This window comes from Ambystoma mexicanum, chromosome 3q (genome assembly GCF_040938575.1).
Source record: "Ambystoma mexicanum isolate Mex_15411 chromosome 3q, UKY_AmexF1_1, whole genome shotgun sequence".
NCBI classification, from domain to species: domain Eukaryota; kingdom Metazoa; phylum Chordata; class Amphibia; order Caudata; family Ambystomatidae; genus Ambystoma; species Ambystoma mexicanum.
The window spans coordinates 115,681,812-115,705,410 of NC_090926.1; the positions used below are offsets into that span (position 1 = coordinate 115,681,812).

General features: G+C 50.7%; 1 protein-coding gene across 2 annotated transcripts; it reads right to left on the reverse strand.

The window, feature by feature from the left end:
* Positions 1-6,469: 6,469 nt before the first annotated feature.
* HOXC11 (homeobox C11) lies at positions 6,470-22,665 on the reverse strand. Of its 2 annotated transcripts, none has more exons than XM_069653268.1 (2): positions 9,871-10,893; positions 6,470-6,838 (listed from the first exon to the last, which is right to left on the reverse strand). In XM_069653268.1, the coding sequence occupies exons 1-2, from the start codon at positions 10,577-10,579 to the stop codon at positions 6,606-6,608; spliced, it is 942 nt and encodes a 313-aa protein (XP_069509369.1). In that variant the 5' UTR covers positions 10,580-10,893; the 3' UTR covers positions 6,470-6,605. The 2 variants fall into 2 exon arrangements, 1 of the variants encoding a protein (XP_069509369.1); XR_011304970.1 differs by lacking the exon at positions 9,871-10,893 and adding an exon at positions 22,203-22,665 and having other exon boundaries at positions 6,701-6,838.
* Between the last annotated feature and the right edge of the window lie 934 nt (positions 22,666-23,599).

A 23,599-nucleotide genomic window follows, 5' to 3' on the forward strand; every position in this document is an offset into this window, starting at 1 on the left:
TCTGTTTTCCTTTAGTGAGATGTTAACTGTCGCATTAAAATAATTTAAAAGCAAGGTTTCATCTGCCAAGGGACCGCATTGTGTTACTGAGTGCCCAGCGTCACAGACAATTCTAAATAACGCAAATGTGGTCACTATTTAAAAAATGCCCATGATATATTTATAGATGTATGTCTGTACTCTGCTGGCAGCCTTACTACATAATGAGTGCACGTTATATGGCAGGCAACCAGTTTATTTTTTATGTACACGCTGGGGCATTATTCTGAAGAAATCGGTATTATTGGCCCGGGCCACAAATGCTGGCGGCCTCTAGCCTTGTGTTGCCGGCCATGTCTACGCGGGAAGATGGGTGGGACGGGGGGGGGGGGGGGGTGACTATACTAAAAGAACGTACAGCTGTGCGTCACCCCGTGTGTGCATTTTGACGTGTGTGACGATACTTATTGGATCATAGAGTTTCTTTTTATGGAGATTTGTTTGTAATCGATTCATCTCAATAGACACACGTTTATATTAATTGAAGGCCTAACGTTATCGCTTTCCATGTTCACTTGTAAATATTCAGGTCACGATTACACTTGAACAGAGGTCCTCGGCGGTTCAGTTCTTTTCTTTCCCTCTTTTTAATATAATATGTACCAGATTATCTGAAATTCTGTAATAATACAACATCGGTAATAAAAGAATGGCAGCATTAATTGCCTGCCTACGTTCTTATCTCTGCACCTATCACCATATATATCAATGTATGAATACACCATGTGTTAGGATACTTGCAGTAATGCACATATTATCTTCTCTGCCCTGCAGAATGCTATGCAGAATGCTATGCAGAATGCTATGCAGCGTGCGCGCGCGCTAAGGGGTGCTATCAACTCTGGTGTATATATAGAAATAAATCTACCCCAGTTATCTTTGGTGCAACAAGCATATTTCGAATTCCTTGATCAATATATGCTTTATATATTGCCCGGATATGAATATTTGCTATACCACACGGATAACAGCCCTCGCGTATTTTTCATTCCAAAATAAATCACACCGTGGGTGTGATGTCGGTTTTGTTTATTCAGTCTATTAAATACTGATAACACATCTGTAATAAACTATTTCTTTCAGATAGATACCAGAAACTTTGTAAACGAATATGTCCTTTTCCACCGCCAAAACTTGCTCCCAAACTTGTTGTTTTTTTTCGATTTGCACTCCTGTTCTCTTAACCTGTGAATGTCTGCTCTTTCCGTGTTCCCCCAAAGTAGTTCTCTCCACAACACAGCAAAGGCAACCCCAAAGGCAAAGAAGGAGCGCTCTGTCCCGGAGGCCGTGCATTCACTAATTCCCTCGGCGGTCTGCAATGCACTAATACGGAGCATCTAATGACAGGGGCCTACCAAGCAAACACTTCCCAACTCCCTCTGGAAGTTCGGGCTTTACACGTTATGGGCCTGATTTACAAAAGCGTGTTATTGGGGAAATCCCATTTTACAAAAAGCTTTGTAAATCCCGCGCGATATGTTTAGGAAAAAAAACGTCCTTTCCACGCCTGAAATGGCCGATCCAGAAAAGTGTAGGTGCCAGGGCCGAGTGGGGCCATCTTGTGGTTAAGGGGACAGACTACACAGATGTTGGGTCCTGTTATTCCAAAAGCGCTACTTCAGGGAGAACACACAAACCCACTCACAATAAACACACTGCCACAATAAACGTGCACGCGCTGGGGCTAAACACACAACACTGTGAGGATCTGCCTGACTTGCAGCGAGCTGAGGCCACTTTGCTTCCGAAAAACCCATCCACACATCCACGCTATATATAGATATATATTCAACCTTCAGAAGAATGAATGGACGGCATAGGAAGAGGGGTTCACCGTGTACTGAGCTGCTCTGGGGAGTCCGCCGAGCCGCCTTCAAGTCCACTTGACAAAGCCGCCGCCTTGTTTTCTTGTTTAGTTATGCTCTGACTTCCATCCTGGGGACCAAAGCTCCTCCGCCGCGCCCCCATCCCCAACAAAAATAGGGTGCATCCAATGGCCCTCCACTAACTCTCTGAACCGTCCCCCCTCCCCCAACGTCTCCCCTGAATGCCCCACCCAACGGGGCCACGCTGTGCAACAGGGTAGCTGGCTGTGGTCGTTTGTTAAAACCACAGTCAAGGTTATTATGCTTGAGAGCAAGCGGCCCGCGAGTGTTGGCTCTGTCTGGGCGCCTGCAGTCACGTCCAACAACGCGACTCCTTCCTCTGCCCTCGCCCAAACGACGGGATGGCTGTTATCAAGTACACCCCTGTGCCCGCAACAGTACAGCTGTGCGTGGGTGTAATGGGGGAGGTGGACGCCCGGAATTAGCCCCGAACTAACTAACCCTGCTCTGCCGCTTCTAATTTCTTCTCACTTTTTCCACGACAGAAAAAAAGTGCCCGGCGCACTCCCAAATGTACTCCGGGACCCGCAGGAGAGTGGGAGGCAGGCTTTGGGGATGTGCCTGCTGTATTTTGACGTCAGTTGGGGAGCAATTAGCGTGTGTGCCATTAACCAAGTGCCTCCCCGCCCCCACCGGCCCCAGGAAGTCCTTTCTCGCCTCTTCATGGGCAAGAGCAAAGATGCTTAAAGTATGCCCCCACTAGAAGTGTGCATTGAAGGGACCAACTTGAACAACTTTTACATCCAACACATTCATCAAAAGTTCTCATGCGCTGAATGCAGAGAAAACACGTTATATCATAATAACACTCGCCCTGGCAGTTGTTTTTTTTTTTAAAACCGCTTTTAAAACGTGCACTGCGGTTTCACCGACTGCAGCGTGCCCCGACTGGATGAAAGGTTCCTCTTTAAGCCAGGCCCCCTTTTTTTTTTTTTTTTACCCTTTTCCTGTAGGCGGGACTTGGAGTTTGGAGCAAAGTTTCTTATTTCCCCTTCATTAGTAAGGGGTTAAAGAGGGCGAACTTGACTTTATTGAAGTTCAAAGACATCATATATTCACATTTTTCCTGTGCATTTTTCCCCTCCCACGCCACCCGTGTGCCCGTCACCCCCCATGCTCCAAACCTAATTTTAATACCGACCAAAGCCCCCTTGTTGCCCCTTCCTTGGTGGCTTGCCGTGCAAGGTATGTGCTAACCCATAGACCCTCTCTCACATCACGCTTGGGGTTTCTCCCAAGCTGGCCCACACAGGGTCGCCTTTCGTCCCGCCCTTCCCCCGGCGCCCCTTTCTTTCAAACAGAGAATATTAAAGGGCTTTTTCCCTACCTGACACCACTCCTTAAAACCGCTGTTAACTCCCACATGGTCCATAAACTTGGGTTTTATGGCCGGCATTCCATTTTAGCCCCAGGAAACTTTGAACTAGCCCTCCACCGCTTTGGCTTGGAGCAGACCCCTCCCTCCCCTATCTATTTGTTTATTGTTTACAGCGGAAGTCTCCCCCGCCCCCCTTGGCCAGACGGTGTAATTAAGAAAAATTAAGCGGTTTAGTGCCGCGGGTTTTACTGCCCTGTCTAGACTGGGCAGCCTTTGTCCAGCCGTCCACTGCTGTTATGACCATTAACTCTAGCCCATGGCCGCATGGGAAGCACCACCTATGCTTTCACCTTTGAGCCCTGCTCCCTTCAGCCGTCATAAAACGGCAAGGTGTGCTACACGGCAGCTGTCAACTAAATGGGTGGCTTGGATTGCATACCAAATTTCCATGGAAAAGAAGAAAAGAAAAAGCATGCAGGAAAAAATACAAAAAAAGAGGCCACGTAACAGAAATCGGCGATTCAAGCAAGCACACAAACCCATTATTTTAATATAAGGCAACTACATTGGCTTTAGAAGCCGTGGCAAGGGGAAGCCCACAGGTACATGAAGAAATTGATCCGGACCGAAACGTGTCAATTACTTCTCTGATGGAGGTAAACAGAAACACAGCCCTTTGCTTCAAAGACAAGGGCGCGAGTGGGAAAGAAAGCAACGCAACGAACCCAGGCAAAGGATAATGACATCTTAGTAGAACTATACAGTGTGTTCTAATATGTGGGCAGGCCCTTCACTTTGAAAGAAATGCCGGTGTGTTTGTTTCAAAACATTTGACGTGCTTGTTTGTCAAGAGGGTGGGAACTGGCGGCGTATAGAAGCGGCCAGTTAAGTATTTACTTTCCGCCAGACACTGCCCGCCTCGCGGGGCCTCTTTGTTTAATTTCTCCTGTTTACGTTCAGCGCGGGAGACTCTCTTGGCATCGCAGAAACCGACGAGGCCGTCTTGCCGCTCAGATTTCACCAGGGGCATCGGGCGAGACTTTACCCATCATCCAGCAGCAGGATGAGATGGACACTTGGAGAATTTCCAGCAAAAATAAAGGGCAATATCTATTGTTTTTTTTTAAGATAGGGTAAAGTTTAGTTTGAAACACAAGATCATTGCTCTACACAGGCAAACATAACAGAGAAAGTTACAGATACAAAAAATGCGTAAACGTTGCACAGACAGCACGATTGAATTCAAAGACGCTTTGAGGAACGTTGTTGTGTTTTTGTTTTGAACATAAAAGGTACAAATATACAGCCCCTGGAGGTCATCAAAAGTGATGCTCTTTTCTGCTTTGTTTAATCTCAGGAATAGAAAATATGCTTTTTTGTTTTAAAAAACACATGCACTACACAGCGAATGTTTTTTATTCGTTGACATGTATTTCCATTCGCAAGGAGCTTATTTAACAGCAGATTTTATGAGGTCGTCGAGGACGTAGCCCAGGCTGTTCCTCACTCAGGGTGTGTTTCTTCGCCCGAGTGCGGCGGCTGCTCCGTTGTGTGCTTGTTTGTCTGACGCCGAGGCTTTCGGGTCCTCCGTGGTCCCCACGCATGAGTGCGGCGATACACTCCTGCTTTCCAAGGGAAGGGTAGGGCGGGGATAAGCCTATGCACGGTGCAAACATCCACCTCCCTAGCCACCAAGCCGGGGGTTCAGCATGGATGCACAAATGCACCTACATTGAAGTGCCAGGGTCCAGAGGGAACGCGGGTCTGTGGGGCTCGGTGTCAGCCACTACCTCTGCGAGCAATCAGGGAGTGACGAGGTTGGGGGCTTTCAGGAAAACCACCCACAGCACAGTCTGTGTTAGCCACCGTTTCTGGTGGAGTTTCCAGGGCCGTAAGAAAACACAACAACCATACTGCCTTCTCAATACGGGGCGCCTCACACAATCGTGCCCCTCCACCACTCACCCCCTCCCGAATCTATATTTCACTGATATTCACACGCAAACTCACGCCCTCCAATATTTCTGCAGTTTTAGGGCCCGATTCATGGAATTTCTTGCAGGGTTCAAAGTGACTTTCCACTGCCGACACAAACCCTGATTCATGGAGCTGTGAAACGTGTATTTTTGCAGTGCAAAGTCACGTTTTACTGCAGAAATGACTGTGTACTGACTGCCCTGACTTTGCACAGTTCCATGAATCAGGGTTTGTGTCGGCAGAGCAAAATCACTTTTCAGCAGTGCAAAGTCTCTTTAAACTTTGCAAAACATTCCATGAATCGGACCCTAAGTATTTAGGTGTGCACTCATGCAGCGACCTCCTTCATGTGTATACAACTCAGCGTGCACGTCAAGCACACACCCAAACACAGACATACTCTTGGCTGCTCCCGGGTCAGGGGTGTGCACATCACATTTATTTAGAAACACTTTGGAAATATATATTTTACAGTTGTCACTCTGCCACTTTTGTTGACTAGAAAACCAAACAACAATATGAAAAGTCAGAACAGAACAGAAAAAGGGACGCACGCCTGATATATATATATATATATATATATATATATATATATATATATATATAATATATATATATATATATATATATATATATATATATATATATATATATATATATATATATATTATATATATATATATATGGTTTCTGTATAATGATAATGTCATCAAGGGCTTTTAGTGACCTGGTAATAAAGTACACGGCTCAGTTGTGTGTGACCAGAATCACAGGCGGCGTTAATTAACCATAGTGCCCCATACGTCGTATGCTTCTGTATAGTACATGTACATCGAGTTCTGGCATTCCAATTGGATGACATTCGTAGTTCACGGAAGTGGTGTAATTTCTGTGAATTTTGTAACATAATCTTTTAAGTAGTAAATTGGTGCAGCGGACGCTGTGTGTGTGCGGGTAAATATACACGATTGTGTATTTTTTTGTGCCGTTTTATATACATATATGTGTTTGTATACACGGATCGATTACAGCACACTGCATCACTGCGTTCAACAGAGAAGACGAGCATTTTCGCATGGTTTGGCACGGTGCGTTTTGGGTGCATTTCTCCATAATGGTCATCACAACACCGAACAGTAATAAAAAAAAGGCCCAGGAACTGAATGGAAGGGTTCAGTCAGCCAGTCTGAGAGTTAAATAGAAAGTTCGTGTAGCAAAGTTCTGCGAGGTTTAGGTGGCGGCCGCTCGCCTCCCCTTGTGTCCGTCCGTCCAGGCGCTGCGAGGCCACTGCAGCGCCCACCGGGGAAGGGCGAGCCTGTGAGGTTGCCTGGTTGCCTCCGTGGTCCTCCCGCGCCCTTGCACTTCCTGGGCGCAGGCTTCACTGTTCACAACAGGGGGTTGCCCGAGAAGTACTGCAGGCGGTCCCGGCTGAGTTTTTTCTCTTTCATCCGCCGGTTCTGGAACCAGATCTTCACTTGCCGGTCTGTGAGGTTCAACATGCGGGAGAGCTGCAGCCTCTTCTCCTTGTTGATGTAGACGTTGAAAAAAAACTCCCGCTCCAGCTCTCGGATCTGAAACTTGGAGTAGGGACACCTCTTCTTCCGTGTACGCGGGGCACCTGCAAGGGCAGACAAGAGGAGGCGCACATCAGAAACGCACACCTGCACTGCTTACATGGGAGGCATGCACAATATCATCATTGCCTCTGCGCCTCTAAACCCAGAGACATGCCCCTTATCGGTTATATCATGTCCCGTTATTCATAACATACTCTGCTGCCACGCGGAAGGCCTCCTGCACATCATCTGTCTGTTTACTTATCTATATATACATATACTCAACATGCATCCACACCTATGTATGTATCCTACCGTAGCTACCCATCTATCTAGCTAGCTGTGTACCAATATTTCTCTCTCTCTCTCTCTGTCCTACAACATCTATCTATCTATTTATCTATCTATCTATCTATCTATCTATCTATCTATCTATCTATCTATCTATCTATCTATCCATCCATCCATCCATCTGGGTGTACATGAATATTTCTAGCTTGACACACACACATACACACATATATATATATATATATAGAGAGAGAGAGAGAGAGAGGGGAGCAAAAGAGAGATTTTCAACCATATCTATTTATATATACATCCGTGCACACCTATGTATTTACCCTACCATATCTCTCTCTCTCTGTCTCTCTCTCTGTCTCTCTCTCTCTCTATGTATATATGCACACACACATATAGGGCCTGGTTTACAGAGCGCTTTTCAATGGGATTGCCCCATAGTCCTATCTACCCACCCAACCATGGATTATATTTCGCAATCTATGGCAGTGATTTACATCTGCTGCCACGGCTGCCCCTCAGCTTTTTGTGTGGAGACCACTCTGTATCTAGGGTTCGCTCTTCCCAGCCTTATCAACACCTCTATCCAGCAATCTGTCCATTCATTTTTCCACCGACACTTAATAGTGGACACTGATGTTCATGCACAAAACAATAGAAACTCGCGCACAGCCATGCACACATGCTTGCATATATTTCCTGCATTTGGGCATCAGGTACATGTACTAATGTAAATAGGAATACAAATGGAGACCAAGAATCCTACACAAATGACTCCATCCGGTCTATGCGGCTATATTTTGATCACTGTTTGCAAAAATGCAGCATTCAGAAAGGACTTTTCTCGTAGTGATAGTGATATATATATATATATATGATTCGCACAAAAGAAAAGGGTTCGTGTATATGGCGCAGATGTGTTGTCTTGGAGATACAGACATCCTCTGGCAGACACTGATCGGCGTGCACAGGGAGGATCTGCTTGCGTGCGTGTGCATAGATAGGCATTTTATCTATAGAGATATTAAAGAATTGTATACCTCTCCCTCGTCCGTGTGCGTGTACACGCGCGCACGCGACTATTCGTTTCTGCCGGTTCACTACTGAAGTGGATATTGGCATCTGCTGCATCTCTGGTTCAATAGAAACCAGCGAAGGAGGGTAAAGGAGGCGTGTGCACGCGTATACATGTCTAGACATAAGAGGAAAGTGGAGGGATGCATATGCGTGCCTCTGTGCGTGGGTTGCGCGCAGACACTCACGTGTGCATCAATGCGCACGCACGCCTGTGTGCGTGTAAGCGCGTGTGCAGGGAGGGGACCGCTGTGCTGCCCGTTTATATCGCGGACACTGAGGACGTCATTGCTGCTGTGGATGGGGAGCGCATGGAGATAAGAACATGCATTAGGCCAGTGAGCCCCTCTCCTGCTAATGCATTAACCCTTTAACACCGACTAATGCGTTAACCCTTTACACGCTCGGTTATATACGACCCCCCACCCACCCACCCCCGTTGGCCCCCCACCCGCCGCTCACGCAGTCGCAGAGATATGAAGTGTGACACACACACACACACACACACACATGCAGAAGCATGGACGTGGCCCGAAAGGTAATGCCGGCAGAAAGCACTAATTGGGCTGAGGGGGGTAATGAGCTATTTGCCCAAGTCCAATGCAAGGCTTTTCCACCCCATGCAGCGGATAAGAAGGGCTCCCCCATCCATCCGAGGGCAGAGGGGAACATACGTAAACACCGGAAGGCAAGCATGGAACACGATGATAGAGCAGGGATATCACGCGGGGATTAACACACGCCGAGATCGGGCCTTCCCCCAAATGCACACGTCGGTGCCTGCCTGGGGTGTACAACCCCACGTTCAAGTCCAGCTACTGTATACACACGCCGAAAGGCTGCTCTGAGGGGGGTTGGGGGCAGGGCTCCGCAGTGGCTAGCATGCCCTGGTCCGACACCTTTCCTGGACACGGGTGAGCCCCGTGCGCCCCAGCAAATCGCCAGCCCCGCCCATTCATACAGGTTAAGCAGGCAGACGTGTGTGCAGCGCCTTCAACCAGTGCCCCGTGTTCAGGGAACTTCCAGGAAGCGGAGCCGTCAGCCTGACTATTGCAAAGTCTCCCCGAGAAGGGCAGACAGGAGACATGTGTGATCCAAAGCGTGGCATTCTAATAAGTGGCACTAAAAGAGAGTGTGTGTGTGTGTGGGGGCGGGCGGGGGGGTCGGGTAGAAGCAGGCAGATGCCGCGTTAGCAGGGAAGAGGCCAAGCCGGGAAGACACTCTGCCATGCCCCACTCAGAGCAGGGCAAGGCGGAGACGGAAGCCGGCAGGTCCGAGTTCAAGAGCAGCCCTTCTGCGCAGAGGGAGGCAGAGCAGCGCCCGGGCGGAAGGTGCGGGGGGCCCGGCCCTCCCATGTCAATCTCGCCCTCCAGGACCCTGCCCAAAGGCGCCCCGAATAAATAAAAACCCTGCTTCCTGGAAGTTCACGATCAAAGCTAATATCGGCTGCCTTTCAAACAAGTTCACAGCCCCTAAAGAGGGGTGCGCGGGGAGGACGCCCTGGCATGCAACATTTTCATTTTTTTCTTTCTCACAGCCCGTTTTTTTTCCCATCGTAAACATTCCCTCTGGTTGGGAGAAAGCTCTTTCTAGCTCACAATAAAACCCCTTTGAATGCTTATAAAACTGCACATAAAATGTGACCGACAAAGCATCGGGCTGGGCTCTTAACCTTTCTAGCTGGCCCGCTCCCTCTCTCTCTTTTTATAGCGTTACCTACTGGAGCCGCCGCTCTTGCTGCCTTCCTTGTTGTGGACGGAGGAGGACGAGGCGGAGGAGCCCGGGTTGGTGTGCTCCTCCTCGTCTTCCGGCTCCAGCGCGTCGGGCGGCTGTGAGTCGGCGTCCAGCTTGCCCTCGGGCTTGGGGGCGCAGTCCTCCTCCGCCTGGGGGGCGTCGGGCCCCCCGCAGTAGGCGTTGTCAAAGAAGCGGTCGAAGCCCTGGGGCAGCACGTTGTTCTTGCTCATGCTGGAGTAGAAGCCGGGGCTGGGGTGGTGGCTGGCGCCCGGGTGGTGGTGGTGGTGGTGGTGCTGGTGGTGGTGGCTGTAGACCCCCTCGTTCTTCATTAGCATTTCAGTCATGGTGGAGGAGGGGGGGAGGCTGCACTCCCTGTGCATGAGCTCGTCGGCAGCCGCCGCCGCCGCCGCCGCCGCGGCCGGGTAGCAGGGGGCGTAGTTGCTCCTGGGATGCCACTTGCTGGAGGGCTCCAAGCCGTAGGACATGTCGCGCACGGTGGGCTGGGACAGGTTGCCGGAGTAGGGGTAGGAGATCTGCCGGGAGGGGGCCTGGGGCAGGAAGGAGGGCACGCTGGAGAACTCGGGCACATAGTAGGTGCAGCTGGGCAGGTAGAGGTTGGCGCGCTCCCCATAGTCGGCGCCCCGCTCCTTGCGCGGCTGCGAGCAGAAGTTGCCCAGGCTCACCGAGTTAAACATCGCTCTCGCTTTCTGCCGCCACAGATAGAGGTTTTTGGAGGCGATCTGCAGAGGGGGGAAAATTTGGGAAGGCTGGATGACGCGCTATCCGTCTTAGTCGCTCCCCGGGAGCACGTGACGCCAGGCAGATATTGCCATATATCAGCCGGAGCACTTAGAGGCATAGGAGGGGTGCTCGTAGGTGAGCTCCGGGAGAGGGTTCAAAAACGATTGGTTTTCAAACACCGCAGAAACATTATGAAAATCAATCGCAGATTCGTATTCGGGGTTTTTTGCCCCCTTCCTGTGGCGCGTGGGCACTCCCCTTGCGTGGAGCGAGCGAGTGAGCGAGTGAAAATAACCCTCGGCGCAAGGGGTGGGGGGGGGAGGGGAGTGGGTGGAGGAGGGGATCGTGGGGTGTGTTGTGAAGTTTGTAATTTTTAATTCTGCTTTGCTGCTTATTTCCAATGCTGCCTTCCTGGGGGGTTTTGCTGTCCATGTGGGGGTTCAGGCTGTACTCTGCCACTGCCCCCCGACCCCCACCCCCAGGACTAGTGGGTGTCATGGGGCGGGTCTCCCCTGCCTGTCAGATGCTAAGGTGCGCGCGGCCGAGCCGAGGAAGGGCTCAGACTTGCCCCAGCCCCGCCGGCCGCACATCTGCAGGCCACTGTGCCAGATGGGAAAGGTGCACGCTGGCGGGGGCAGGGGGGTGGGGGGGGGGGGGGTAATTAGCCGCCTTCTTATAGTGACCAATTGACTTGTTTTAGATGTGCCCGTGATTGTGCGTGTCCAAAGCAGCGAATACATCACAGGAATACACTGCTTTATGGAGCTTCAGGATATGGGGGCAGCGGGGCTGTAAAGTTTCCAAACTCCCCAAGTTCGCTCTAACCTGCTTCATCTCCCGGAATCCCGCCGATATCGGGTTCCCGGTGCAGAGCGGGCTGCTGCCAATAAACAGGCCGAGCCGCCAGGAGCGGTGCTTCATCAAACATGTAATAGAAAACTTTATTAACAATCAATGCAGCAATCGAAGCGCTGGCAAGCCCCGGCCTCAGCTCCCGACCAGCACCAAACCGAGCCGCCTGCACGCAATCTCCTGGCCGCCTGCGCGTGTCCGTATTCCCGCCAGGCGAGGCTGCGCCTCCACTTGCGCTGGATTGCGTCTGTGTGTGTGTGTGTGTCATGCACGGACAGGTGGGCGGCACGGAGACTACATACTGTGTGCCTGTGTGTAGCATTCACACAGACTGACAACTCGACAGATGAATGATTTCATATATATATATATATATATATATACACTTGTGTGTGCGTATTAGTGTGCGTATCCTTCACACACACAGACACCTGGCACCTGGGCAGACGAGCGACCTACAGACAAACCGGCTGTCGCAGCCGCTGATTTGTGGACGGAAGGAGGGGACGGGTCGACAGGCAACACAGATGCCTATCTCGCCACACAGACGGCTAGACACACCATCCGTCATGCTAACAGGTAGTCGGACGGGCGCTCGGCCGGAGAGAGCAAAAGGCACAGGGCAGTTGTTGAGACACACACGCCGAGCAGGGGATGAAAGTGCATGGCAGTGCGGATGCAGGAGACCTGCGGCGCACCTATGCCCCGTTCCGCCCGCTGTGGGCGAGTGGCGGGTGGCAGCCATTTCTTTGCAACCTGTTTTGGACGTGTTGTGGCCCTGGTGTTCCCTGCAAGTCGACACGCCTGTCTGACACCAATTTAGCAACACATGGGAACGGTCTTTTTTCTTGTTTTCTCTAGATTGCAAAGACACTGCTCGGCCCATTTCACACATTCTAATAGTATTTAAAGCTGCGCTGCAGGGCCAGTGCTTGGAACTTCGCATTGCAGTGGGAAGAGACGCCCGGGCCATATAACAGAAACTTTGCATCCATACAGGTGCAATTCTGCAGAATGTTAGTGCTAGGGCAAAATCAACCCTAGTGACAATCGATTTTTTTGCTCCAGGCCAATTATTTTCCTTAATGTTAATATAAAATTGTTTCAGCACGGAGGCAAACGTTGCCCTGGTGCAAACATGCATTGAACAAAATACGTTTCTGGTACTAGGGCAATCTTTACCTAAGTTCTCCAAAATCGCACTTGCACGGTGCCAAGTTTCAGTAAAGATGGCCCTGACCTGCAACTTTATCTTGAAAGAAAAGAAAACCCGGCCAGACTTATGGGGAATCTATTGTTTTTATTCACGAGAAAGATTCACCGGAAAGGCATCGGGAAAAATGGCGACGAAATTAGCAATAAATACGATACTAACAGCAAAATTGACATTGACCGCAATGTTGAGTCCGATAGGGCACGCCGACTGTAGCGAAGTTCCGGCAACGTACAGCGCCCGCCTAAAAAGAACACACACAATATGCATTATTAGTTCAACCCTGAACCTGAATGTTACAAGTGGCCCCAACACACCCGCTTCAGATGTGGTTGCTTTGCTGTTTACGTGGGGATAATTAGTAACGAACACAACGATGGGGTGTCAGAGTGGGGCTTTTTGGCCTGCAAATGAGCACTTCGCAGAAACCAGGATTTTCAAGACTGGTGTTAACGCAGGGGACTGGAATCCGGGAGCAGTGCAGCAGGCCGGCACACAGCCTCATGCCTGGAATCCAACGCATGTAATGCACACCCTGCGGGCCACCCCTCGGGGCCATTCCATTGCGCCGCAAACACGCCCATGGCGTGGGGCTCAGGAGGAGCCCTGCTTTTCCCACCCACAACACGCGTTTCAACAAATTGGTCAAAAATATCAAATCTACAAATGCTTTACAAGAATCTGCGACATGTTTTCTGTAGAAAAACTCCGCCAGGGCAAGTAGGCGTAACACAAACTAAACGCTGCCCTTCTTCTCGTTCATCTCTATCAACACACACACTCAGAAACACATTTCTCTCTAACACACACACACACACACACACACACACACACCCACACCCCCACACACACACACACAGCTCCATCTCCCTCGTTCTTTACACACACATTCGGGGAGCGCTACCCCTCTCTCACACACACACTTACAGTCCTATCTCACGCGCAGTCATCTCTCTCTCTCTCTCTCTCTCTCTCTCTCTCTCTCTCTCTCTCTCTCTCTCTCTCTCTCTCTCTATCTCTCTCTCTCTAACACACACACACACACACATGCTATTGACCCTTTCAATCTGGTGTTTTTATGCTCTTAACACTGGTCTTTGCAGCGAGGATGACAAACTTTTAATTAAAGTGTCAGTAGTGCTTTTACTTGCCGTTTTATGGGCCAATATTAATACCACCTACAAACTAATAACCCTAAGCTATTGTTTATGGGCGTCATTACTCCTCTCTGCAGCCCAGGTCCGTCCCCGCAAACGCCAGGGCGACATATCGAGCTCGGAAGAAGCGACGCGGCCAGCACGAGCGGACCACGGCTATATGTAGGCTCTCGCCCCTTCGCCCACATGAATGCCAGGGGCGGCTTTCTTCTGGGTTTCCTAGAGAAATGTGTGCCCCATTTATCAAAGCGCCTGTCTGTTGCGTGTGTCTGTGTTTGTCTGTAGGTGTCATCGTGCCCCTGAGCGCGCGCGCTCTCTCTCTCTCACAAACGTATATTTACAAAGACGTTCAAACGTATGTATGTACATTTAACAATCACACGCTCATCCCCCAAACCCTCCCATTTGTATGTCTATCTCGCTTGCTAGGACACCAAAACTGAGCGCTTTGAAAATGCATTTGCAACTCCACCGATTCCTTAGCATTTACTGTGACCTGTGACCCCCTGACATCGCCTTTCCGATTAAAACTTGAGCTCTGGGCATGGTTGTGTATGCACATGTGTACATACGTGTGTCGCTGTGCGTGTACGGTGTGCATGTTAATGCCGGTAAACCTGTGACCAACACCCACCAGGCTCCCATTGTAGCTGCCTTCGCAATACCCCCAAGTGCGCCTTGCCTTGGCTTCCTCCAGCGAGGGGCAGAAAAGACAGCTGGGGAGGGGGAGCCCTTGAATTTGACCACCAAAGTAAATTCCTTGACCGTCATAAAAAGCAGAATGCAGTCTGCAGACCCCAGGCCTCCTGCATGCACGAGATGGGGACAAAAGACGGCCATCCGGACAGCGCTGCTGCAAGAAAGCAACACAGTACACACAGAAAATCACAACAAGGCCAACCTTCAAGGGTGTTGTTTTCACACTAAAACGAAGGCAGATTTTGCCAAGTGTTGTGCGGGCAATTAGATTGGCCACAAAGGACGCTGTCAAGGGGCGGGGGAGAGTAGGGGGGTCAGATCAAGCGGGTTTATCGCTTCAGGAAAGTTCTCAGACACCCCTTGTAAAATGCACGCGTAACGATAGTCTCCTTACAGGAACCGGCTGAACGCTACGAGTGCCAATGCCGTCGGAGGCAAACAGCTGTGTGCGGTGCGAAGACGACGTGCTGCGCTCACACTTTGTGAACGTTCCTGAACGTGGTGTGTGAGTGTGTGTGTGTGTGTGTGTGGGGGGGGGGGGGGGGGTTGCAGGGCTCTTCTCGACTGACAAAACGGGCGGCGTTCACTCACCCCCGCGGACACTGGTGTGGCCCATTGTTAGTTAAGAGAGGGGCGCCTCCCCTACCAAAAACTCCACACCCCACAGACACTGTAATCTATGGGGTTTCTGTGCATCATATCCGTACTTCCATGGGTGGTGAAGGGGCATTTTACAATAAAATGTGCTCTTCCGTGTAAGAACACACACAAACCCCACCCACACACAGGCGCACATCACATACATATATAACTAGAGGCTTTTTAGACTATGTTGACCATTCCCAAACCATACCGTAAAAAATATGTGCGCAGTTGCAGAGATGTGCGCCCTTATTTCAAAATGAAGGTGGCCGTGTTGTGTCTCCTGGGGCACACACACATTGAACAACTGCTCTAAAATGTCCAATGGGTCGTGGGCATGATCAGAGTGGGGCACACAATTGTCTCGGGCAGCAATGAAATAAGTGGGCCACAGTTGCAAATGGCAATTTATTCCTTTTATGCCAGACTGTTTGATCGGTACCCAGGGGAGATGTGTTTGATAAACTGTGATGCACATTGTGAATGTCAAAGGATATTGATTCATTAACACTGGTCAAAGCCACCATCCGCATTGTGATGTCATTTATGCAAGAGGTCCACACGCGCCACTAAAGTGGCCCACATTGATCCAAAAATCTGGCCCACACTGGCCTTTTGCGTTTTTGGCTCGAGCATTGCCCCGTTGCCCTATTGGCGAATCCGAGCCTGGGTAGATACACTGCCTGCAGTGATCCTAGCTATGTTCTCCCCGACACGCACGAGCAACCACTTACGGAGACATACACAGGTCTGTGATTAACACGCAGAGAACCCCCTGCTTTGCTCACTCGCCGGAGAGACTCTTCTTTCGCTCTATTTGTCAATAAATAATCCACCCATGTACCTACGGCACACAGTCACAAGCACACCCATACATAAACAAAGACCCTCAAATGTATATGTATATTTAACAATCACACACCCTCTCGTTCTCCCTCTCCCCGTCTCTCTCTCTCTCTCTCTCTCCCTCTCTCTCACACACACATACTTATATATATAAACAAAGACCCTCAAATGTATGTGTATATTTAACAATCACACACCCTCTCGTTCTCCCTCTCCCCGTCTCTCTCTCTCTCTCTCTCTCTCTCTCTCTCTCTCTCTCTCTCCCTCTCTGCCTCTCTCTCACACACACATACTTATATATATAAACAAAGACCCTCAAATGTATGTGTATATTTAACAATCACACACCCTCTCTCTCCCTCTCTGCCTCCCTATCACACACACACACACATATATAAACAAAGACACTGAAATGTATGTGTATATTTAACAATCACACACCCTCTCTCTTTCCCTCTCCCTCCGCCTCTCTCTCTCTCACACACATACTTATATATAAACAAAGACACTGAAATGTATGTGTATATTTAACAATCACACACCCTCTCTCCCTCTTCCTCTGCCTCTCTATCACACACACACACACACACACACACACACACACACACACACACACACACACACACACACACACACACACACACACACACACATAAACAAAGACACTGAAACTTATTTATATATTTTACAAACATATCCACATTTCTCTCCCTCTCTCCGTCTCTCTCACATGCACACGTATATATAATCAGACTATTACACATATCCCTGTCTCTCTTCCTTTCTCTGCCTCTCTCTCTCACACACACACACATACTCATATATCAACAAATACACCCAAATATATGTGTATATTTAACAATCACACCCCCTTCACGCTCTCTCTCCGTTTCTCTCTCTCTCTCTCTCTCTCTCTCTCTCTCTCTCTCTCTCTCTCTCTCTCTCTCTCTCTCTCTCACAAACACAGCCCCATGTATCTCGCAAGCACTCTCCCTCCCTCCTCCACCCTCTCCTCGCGCCCCTCTGTCTCCCCCTCGCTGTCCATCGTTCTGTATATATATATATCGACATATCTACGTACTTACGTATTTATGTATCTATAGACACTGCATATACATCTTGACATATTTTCAATTTCCGAATAGCTGCATGAAGGTGTCTGTGGGCATGTTTCCCTATTTAGAGACATGCCTGTATATTCCTATCTGGAGGCCCAGCTGGAGCGGTGAAGCGTGTGCATGGCCGTGATATTGTGCTGTCGCCGAGGGGCATATGCCCATGCCCTGCTGTCTGCATGGAGAGAGGCAGAAACAGTCATCTTTTCCACGGCACGAAAGAGGGGGTATTAGCCACTGACTTGCAGAACATAGATAATCAAAGGCTGCTTTTGTCTCACGCAAAGTGTATTCCCGTCTCTGCACACGCCTCTTTGTCGGTGTGCCAAATATCCCGCCGTGACCCTCAAGAAAAAAGAGGCATTTCTGTATTATGCATGGGTGGGCGCCGGTGGCACGCGCATTCGGAAGCTTAATGGCACAGCCCGGATTACGGCGCATCCAAAGGGCTTCTCTGCTGAAACGCTGTCTCTCTGCCCCCCCCCACCCCCGCTTCAGTGCCGCGTTGACTGGAGGCTGTGTACGAATGAGGGCCAAGGTGGCATTGGGACAACCCTTCCCACGGGCAGGCACGCTGCACACGCGATGCCCACAACAGCTCTTCCAATAATACGGCATATCATATACATATATATATATATATATATATTTAAAACAAAAGCACGGGGAAAACACCGTTTTCGCCGCGCGCGCACACCCAGGTCTGTTCCTTCTGCAGTGGAAGAAAGCATATATATATTTATATATTGTATGTGTGTTAAAAGTTAAAAGTGTGTGCGTCACTTCCGTCACTTCATCTATAAAACAACTTGGTGTATGCTAAAAAATCTGTGCGGCGTCTCATTTATACACAGTAAATGTATATTATATATATACAAACACACACGGATATATACGCGTGACTTCAGCTCCAAATGAAAACAAAGAATTGCCCTTTGGAAAAGGCAAATCCAGCGGGTTGCACTCCTGAAAGCAGCCGAAAAATGAGCATCAAATCTCAGCAAAAAAAGGCACAACGGCAGGTCCAGGCAGCACGAAGGTATCTTTAATGTTCAAAGCGCATTAGAAAAGGGAAAAGCCCGGGTAACAGACGACGCGTTTCTGACCGCTTGTTCATATATATATATATTTATGCATATGTTAAGCAGCCCCTGGGGGCAGAGGGATGCGTGCGGCCTTATGAACAAGAACAACCTATTTCTTAACAACTTCTGTGCGTTTAAAACTCCGTCACGGGCCCGCAGGCCGCCACCCCCCCGTCCCCCCCCTCTCCCAAGCTGGTGGATGTGTGTAGGTTTTACCTTAAGCAACGTCTGTTATGCGAAAGCAGTATATGGTGTAGAGTCCGGGTGATGCTCGCCCGCCCCTGCATACGCCATGCCTCCCCCGGAGCCAGGCCCCGACACGCGCGAACATGAAATCATGCGCCATGACGGGCCGGTACTGGAGGCCCAGCCCTGTGTGCAGCGCCGCCTGGCCCGCAATACAGCAGCCACACGCGGCTTCCAGGGCCCGCGAAAGGCCGCCGCTGACACCAGGACCTGGGCTGCTGCAAGTTCAAATTCCCATAGGGCGGGTGTGAAGGTGCAGGGCTGTGCCCATGTGCCGAGCCCCTCACTAGGCGCCACGAGGCAGGTTAGCGCTTTATACATACCAAATGAAACAGCATCACTTGACAGACCTACTGCTAAAGCACGGCACGTGGGATCAACATGCAACCCTAGGTCCTCTGGGATCCATACGGGATGCTTGATATAGGGGAAGGCACGTGGATCCAGAGTTGAAAGTGGCAGCTTCCACTAGCAAATCAAGCTGCAGGATCAAACGCCCCCCTCCCCCCAGCTGTACACCGACTTTATGATGTTGCGTTGCTGGCATATGTTTTAATAATAAAAATCCCAATTAAATGGAGGGGAACTGCCACGGTCTCCTCTGCCGATCAAGATAACCGTGTTAATGGGCGAGGCTGCCCATTAATAGTAACTGGGAGGCTAATAATAATCATTCGGGGGCACCCGCCAAGTGATCCCTGCAGAAACAATGCCCGCAGAGCATTCACCCCCGGCCAACTTCTTGCGGCCTTTTACAGATGCCATTTATTGGCCGCTGGCTTTTCAAGAGCGAATTAACTTTTTATAGGATGTAAAAAAACAAGCATTGCTTTTACCTAAGCCAACCAGAGATGCTTGGACCAAGCAAAGCAGGATCGCCTCCATTCTCAGCGGCTGGGCGCAATGGCAGGACGGTGTGTATATATGTTTATATCAACAATAGCAACGATACGCCAATTCTGGCCTGGATCGATATATCTATCGTTGCAATATATAATTAGAGAGAGCGATACAGTTAGGTTTAGACGCCTTGTACGCGCGCGCGCACGCACACACACACACACACACACACACTCCTGCATACATCTGCTGAACCACACACACGCACACACACTCCTGCATACATCTGCTGAACCACACACACACGCACACACACTCCTGCACACATCTGCTGAACCGCACGCACACACACTCCTGCACACATCTGCTGAACTACACACACACACACACACACTCCTGCATACATCTGCTGAACCACACACACACACACACACTCTCTCTCTCCTGCATACATTTGCTGAACTACACACAATATATCTCACCCATTAACTCATTATCTCGCATTCGACCATTTGATCGTGCCATCTATCAATCTATGTGCAGGTAACGTTGTTTGTACCGATCTACATATCACACATGGGCAGCACACGCCCAGGCAGACACGAGGAAAGCTATTACATGTGTGCACACCCTGACAGTGTTCGACCCATCTTTCTTTATTCGCGGGCAGCTTAGAGTTTGAACGCGTGCTCCTTTCCGTCAGCTTACAATGGAAGGCTGTGTACTCTCCTCCTGGTGCTTTGTAACATGCCAGGCACGCTGTTCGCTGTGGCCCCTGCGCGCAGGCACGCGCTGTATGTGCTCTAGCTCTGCGGGTCCCATCCCGGCATATGCCCCCCCCCGCACCGCCGCCCACCCCGAGTCCTTTCCAGCCCCTCCTAAGGCCAGCAGCGTTATGCTCATGCAGTCTACGGCAACACGAGAGGGGGTCTCGCTTAAAACACACGCACTCACACCTCCCGTGCACCCCAAATCACATGGGCCCAAGAGTGAGGTGCAGGGCTACACACGAGGACCCCCACCCCCCAGACTCCTCACAACATATTGGAACAAGTGCCCCCGTTGGATCCAGTAAGTAAGAGCCCCCCCTGCTAGCCTTTTCTCGGGCGGGAAATCTGCATGTCGCCGCCGTCTGGAGTGAGCCCGTTTCTCCTTATATCTTCTCTCTGATTGCTTCACATGTGTTATATGACGATGTATGTGTGCCGCCCCCTCTCTCCCTTCCTTCCTTTCCCTTTCTTTCGTTCCTTCATTGTCTTAACATTGTTTTGCGCCTGACTTTTATTCTAAATAAAACGTCCGTTTGGATATGTGGATATTTTCACTGAACGTATTACATTATTATTATTCGCAGTAGTTTTGCCGCTGCTTCTGCTGCTGGTGTTATTATCAGCAACCTCGTCACTATTATTATTATTAGATCGGATTTATGATACATAGAAAGGAAATGTCATGAACTAATCGAAAATTACAACCCCCGGCTTCCTCCGGCGTCGCTGCCCCCCGGCGCCGCAGGTCATGCCAGGATGTGAGGCTAGTTACCCCCTAACCCACCTGCATGTTCCCCACCTGTACATATTTCTGCATGGCCAAATAAACCACGGAAAGCCTTGCGTCTGATTTCCGAATGCCCTTTCCAATGGGAAAAACCTGTTGAAAAACTGAAAATCGGGCCCCTGTCCTCCTCTGAGCCGGTCCCAGTGACCGGCTAGTAAAGGGCAGCTGCGATAACTCTCCACAGTGTACACCTGCGTGTGTGGGCCCGTAAACACGTGTGCATGCCCGCGCTGTGCGTCTACACGTCTCTCCCTCCATATACAGCCATCACTCCCGCCATTTCCTCAGCGGGACACAAGGGGCCCAGAGCGGTGGGGAATCTCCTGCCCTCGACTCTCCGGCCGCGCCGCCCCAGGGCCCACTGGCAAGGGTGGCAGCGGGCAGGGCAGGTGCAGTGCAGCATAGCACCAGGGCACACGCCGGTCCGGGGGAAAGAAGCGCTAATCCCGTGCAAAGCGTCCGTAACTTGGCCCTAGAACCGGCCCAAATGACGGAATCCGGAAAGAAGTCGTGGGGATGTGGTCTTCATATACCCCCATAACACAACATGTCTTCCCCGTGAGAGTAAGGCGGAGTCCGAATTGACCCAGACACTGCTGGTACACCAAGGGGCGTGAGTTCCGGCAAGTATACGCTCTGCCATGCTATAGCTGACGGGCCTGGGGCCGCAATGCCAGCGAGGAGGCCTCACACACAAGCAGCTCTTGCGTCCCGGCCTGCGCCCTGCACCAGGAGGTTGCCCTCCTCAAGGCAGGGCGCAATTCTGCCCGTGCTGTATACGCCTACTGGCCGTGGACTTGCTGGGGGGGGGGGGGGGGGGGAGGGAGGGCATGAAGGGTTAAATCGCCCTCTCACAAAACGATTCCAAAAGGCGACTGTTTCCAGTGTCATTGGAGGCCACTATCTTATTAATGAAGGCATGTAGCCCTCCGGGCCCCGGGACACATGCTCGAGTCCCCCCCCCCCCATCTGCAGGCCTCTGGAATTATCCGGCCTCATCCTCAAGACTGAGAATAGCGGGCAAACATCCTTCCCTGTCCAAGCGCCTTGCCCTCGGAATCTGGCAGCCGGGCCCTTCCCAGTGGAATAACTCGCGCTTCCCTTTGCGGGCATTAACCCGCGGTAGTAGCACTAAGTGTTCCATTTGACGACCGTCACCGCTGCCAGGCTCTGTTTTGCACCGCCATCTCCCCCGCACAGAGCCTTTGCCGCCGAGAGGCTGCCTCTGAGCTCAGCCACAAGCCCCTACCCCCTGCGCCATCCTGGGCGCCCCCTCCACGTCCCACCCTCGAGAAGCCTGCGCACCCCCCAGCCGCGCTTCTTACCGGAGCGGGACCGCGGAGTGTTCTGCCAGGCCGTGGGCGCAGCGGTCAACCGGGCTGTGGTTTATGGCGTTAATTTCCTCTGCGAGTCCGGGGCGCAGCCGCTGCTCGGGAAAGAAGGGCCGTTTGAAGTCTGCATTGGAGCCCCCGCTTCACCCCTCCTCCCCCGCGACAGTCTGTTGTCATGTCTCCTAGGAACTCTTCCCTCCTGACTGCTTAGCACTCACTAACGGAAAAGACAGATCTGCCTGTCCCTCTCGCCCCCCCCTGCCCCCCGCCACTCCCAAAAACAAACACACCAGGCAGGAGAAGTGAGTAGGTACTGCTTTTAGGGGCAAAGCATGCCCCCGAGCCCCGTGGGAGGCGGAGGAGCTACGCCTGCACGCACAAGGTAGGAGCTACCTTGACCTTCACTTTGCGCGGAGGGTCCCGCCCACCCAGACAGGCCGCTGTAAACGGCAGAGGGGATTACCCTGCCCGCTTCTGCAAAGCATCCCAGCCAGGGCCATTAAGCGCTGCCGAGGAGGGGGCGGGGGGCCCTGCTGCTGCTGCTGCCTCGGACCCAACGGGCACTTCTCATTAAAGCGTACACTGCATTAAGGCCGATTGTCCCCCTTCTCTCCTCTTGCAGAGCTGATGGAAAGGAGATGTGGGCAGAGCGCTTCAGGGGTGGCCTGACTCGCCATATCCGGTCTGCGTCCAGGGAGGAAAGGGGCACTGGAATTTGTAGCGAAGGATTAAGGGGGGGATGAGAACAGAACAATAAACTTCGTAGGCAGTCAATCTTTGCGCCGAGCCATAAAAGCCGCTCCCTGGCTATAGAGCGGATATGCGGGGACCACCAGGCTTCATGTTATTTACACCCGTGACTCTACAATGTAGCAGGCATGTCTTTTTGTATGTGTGTGTATTTTAAATCATATAGCTATACAAGTAAATACACACACACACACCTGAATGCATACATACACGGAAGATAAACCAAACTCACATACCACTACATTTCACGCTATTCGCAAATGTATACACCGCCACACACACGCATAAACACGCGCGCATCTGTATATGTAAAACACACACACTACACCCGCGCATTTAAGTACCGCCATATCAATTCAAATGTGTATTGAATGTGTTCACAATACACACCCCGAAAACTACACACATGCGTGGTGTATGTGTGCACAGTACATACACAAATATGCCCCCATACATATGCGTATAGTATGTGTGCACAGCACATAGACATACATTTAAGTACATATACATTTGTATATTGTATGCGTGCACAGCCAATACGTGTACAAACACACACACACTCGCAAACACATACACCCCCCACGCAACATGCTCACTCAATCACACACGCACACCTCGACCCTCTGTGCCTGTTGCAGCTC

Coding starts and splice junctions, on each gene's coding strand:
- HOXC11 (XM_069653268.1), bottom strand. CDS start 10,579: ATGTTTAACTCGGTGAGCCTGGGCAACTTCTGCTCGCAGCCGCGCAAG. Junction 6,839..9,870: donor CAGCAAGAGCGGCGGCTCCA/GTAGGTAACGCT, acceptor CTGCCCTTGCAG/GTGCCCCGCGTACACGGAAG.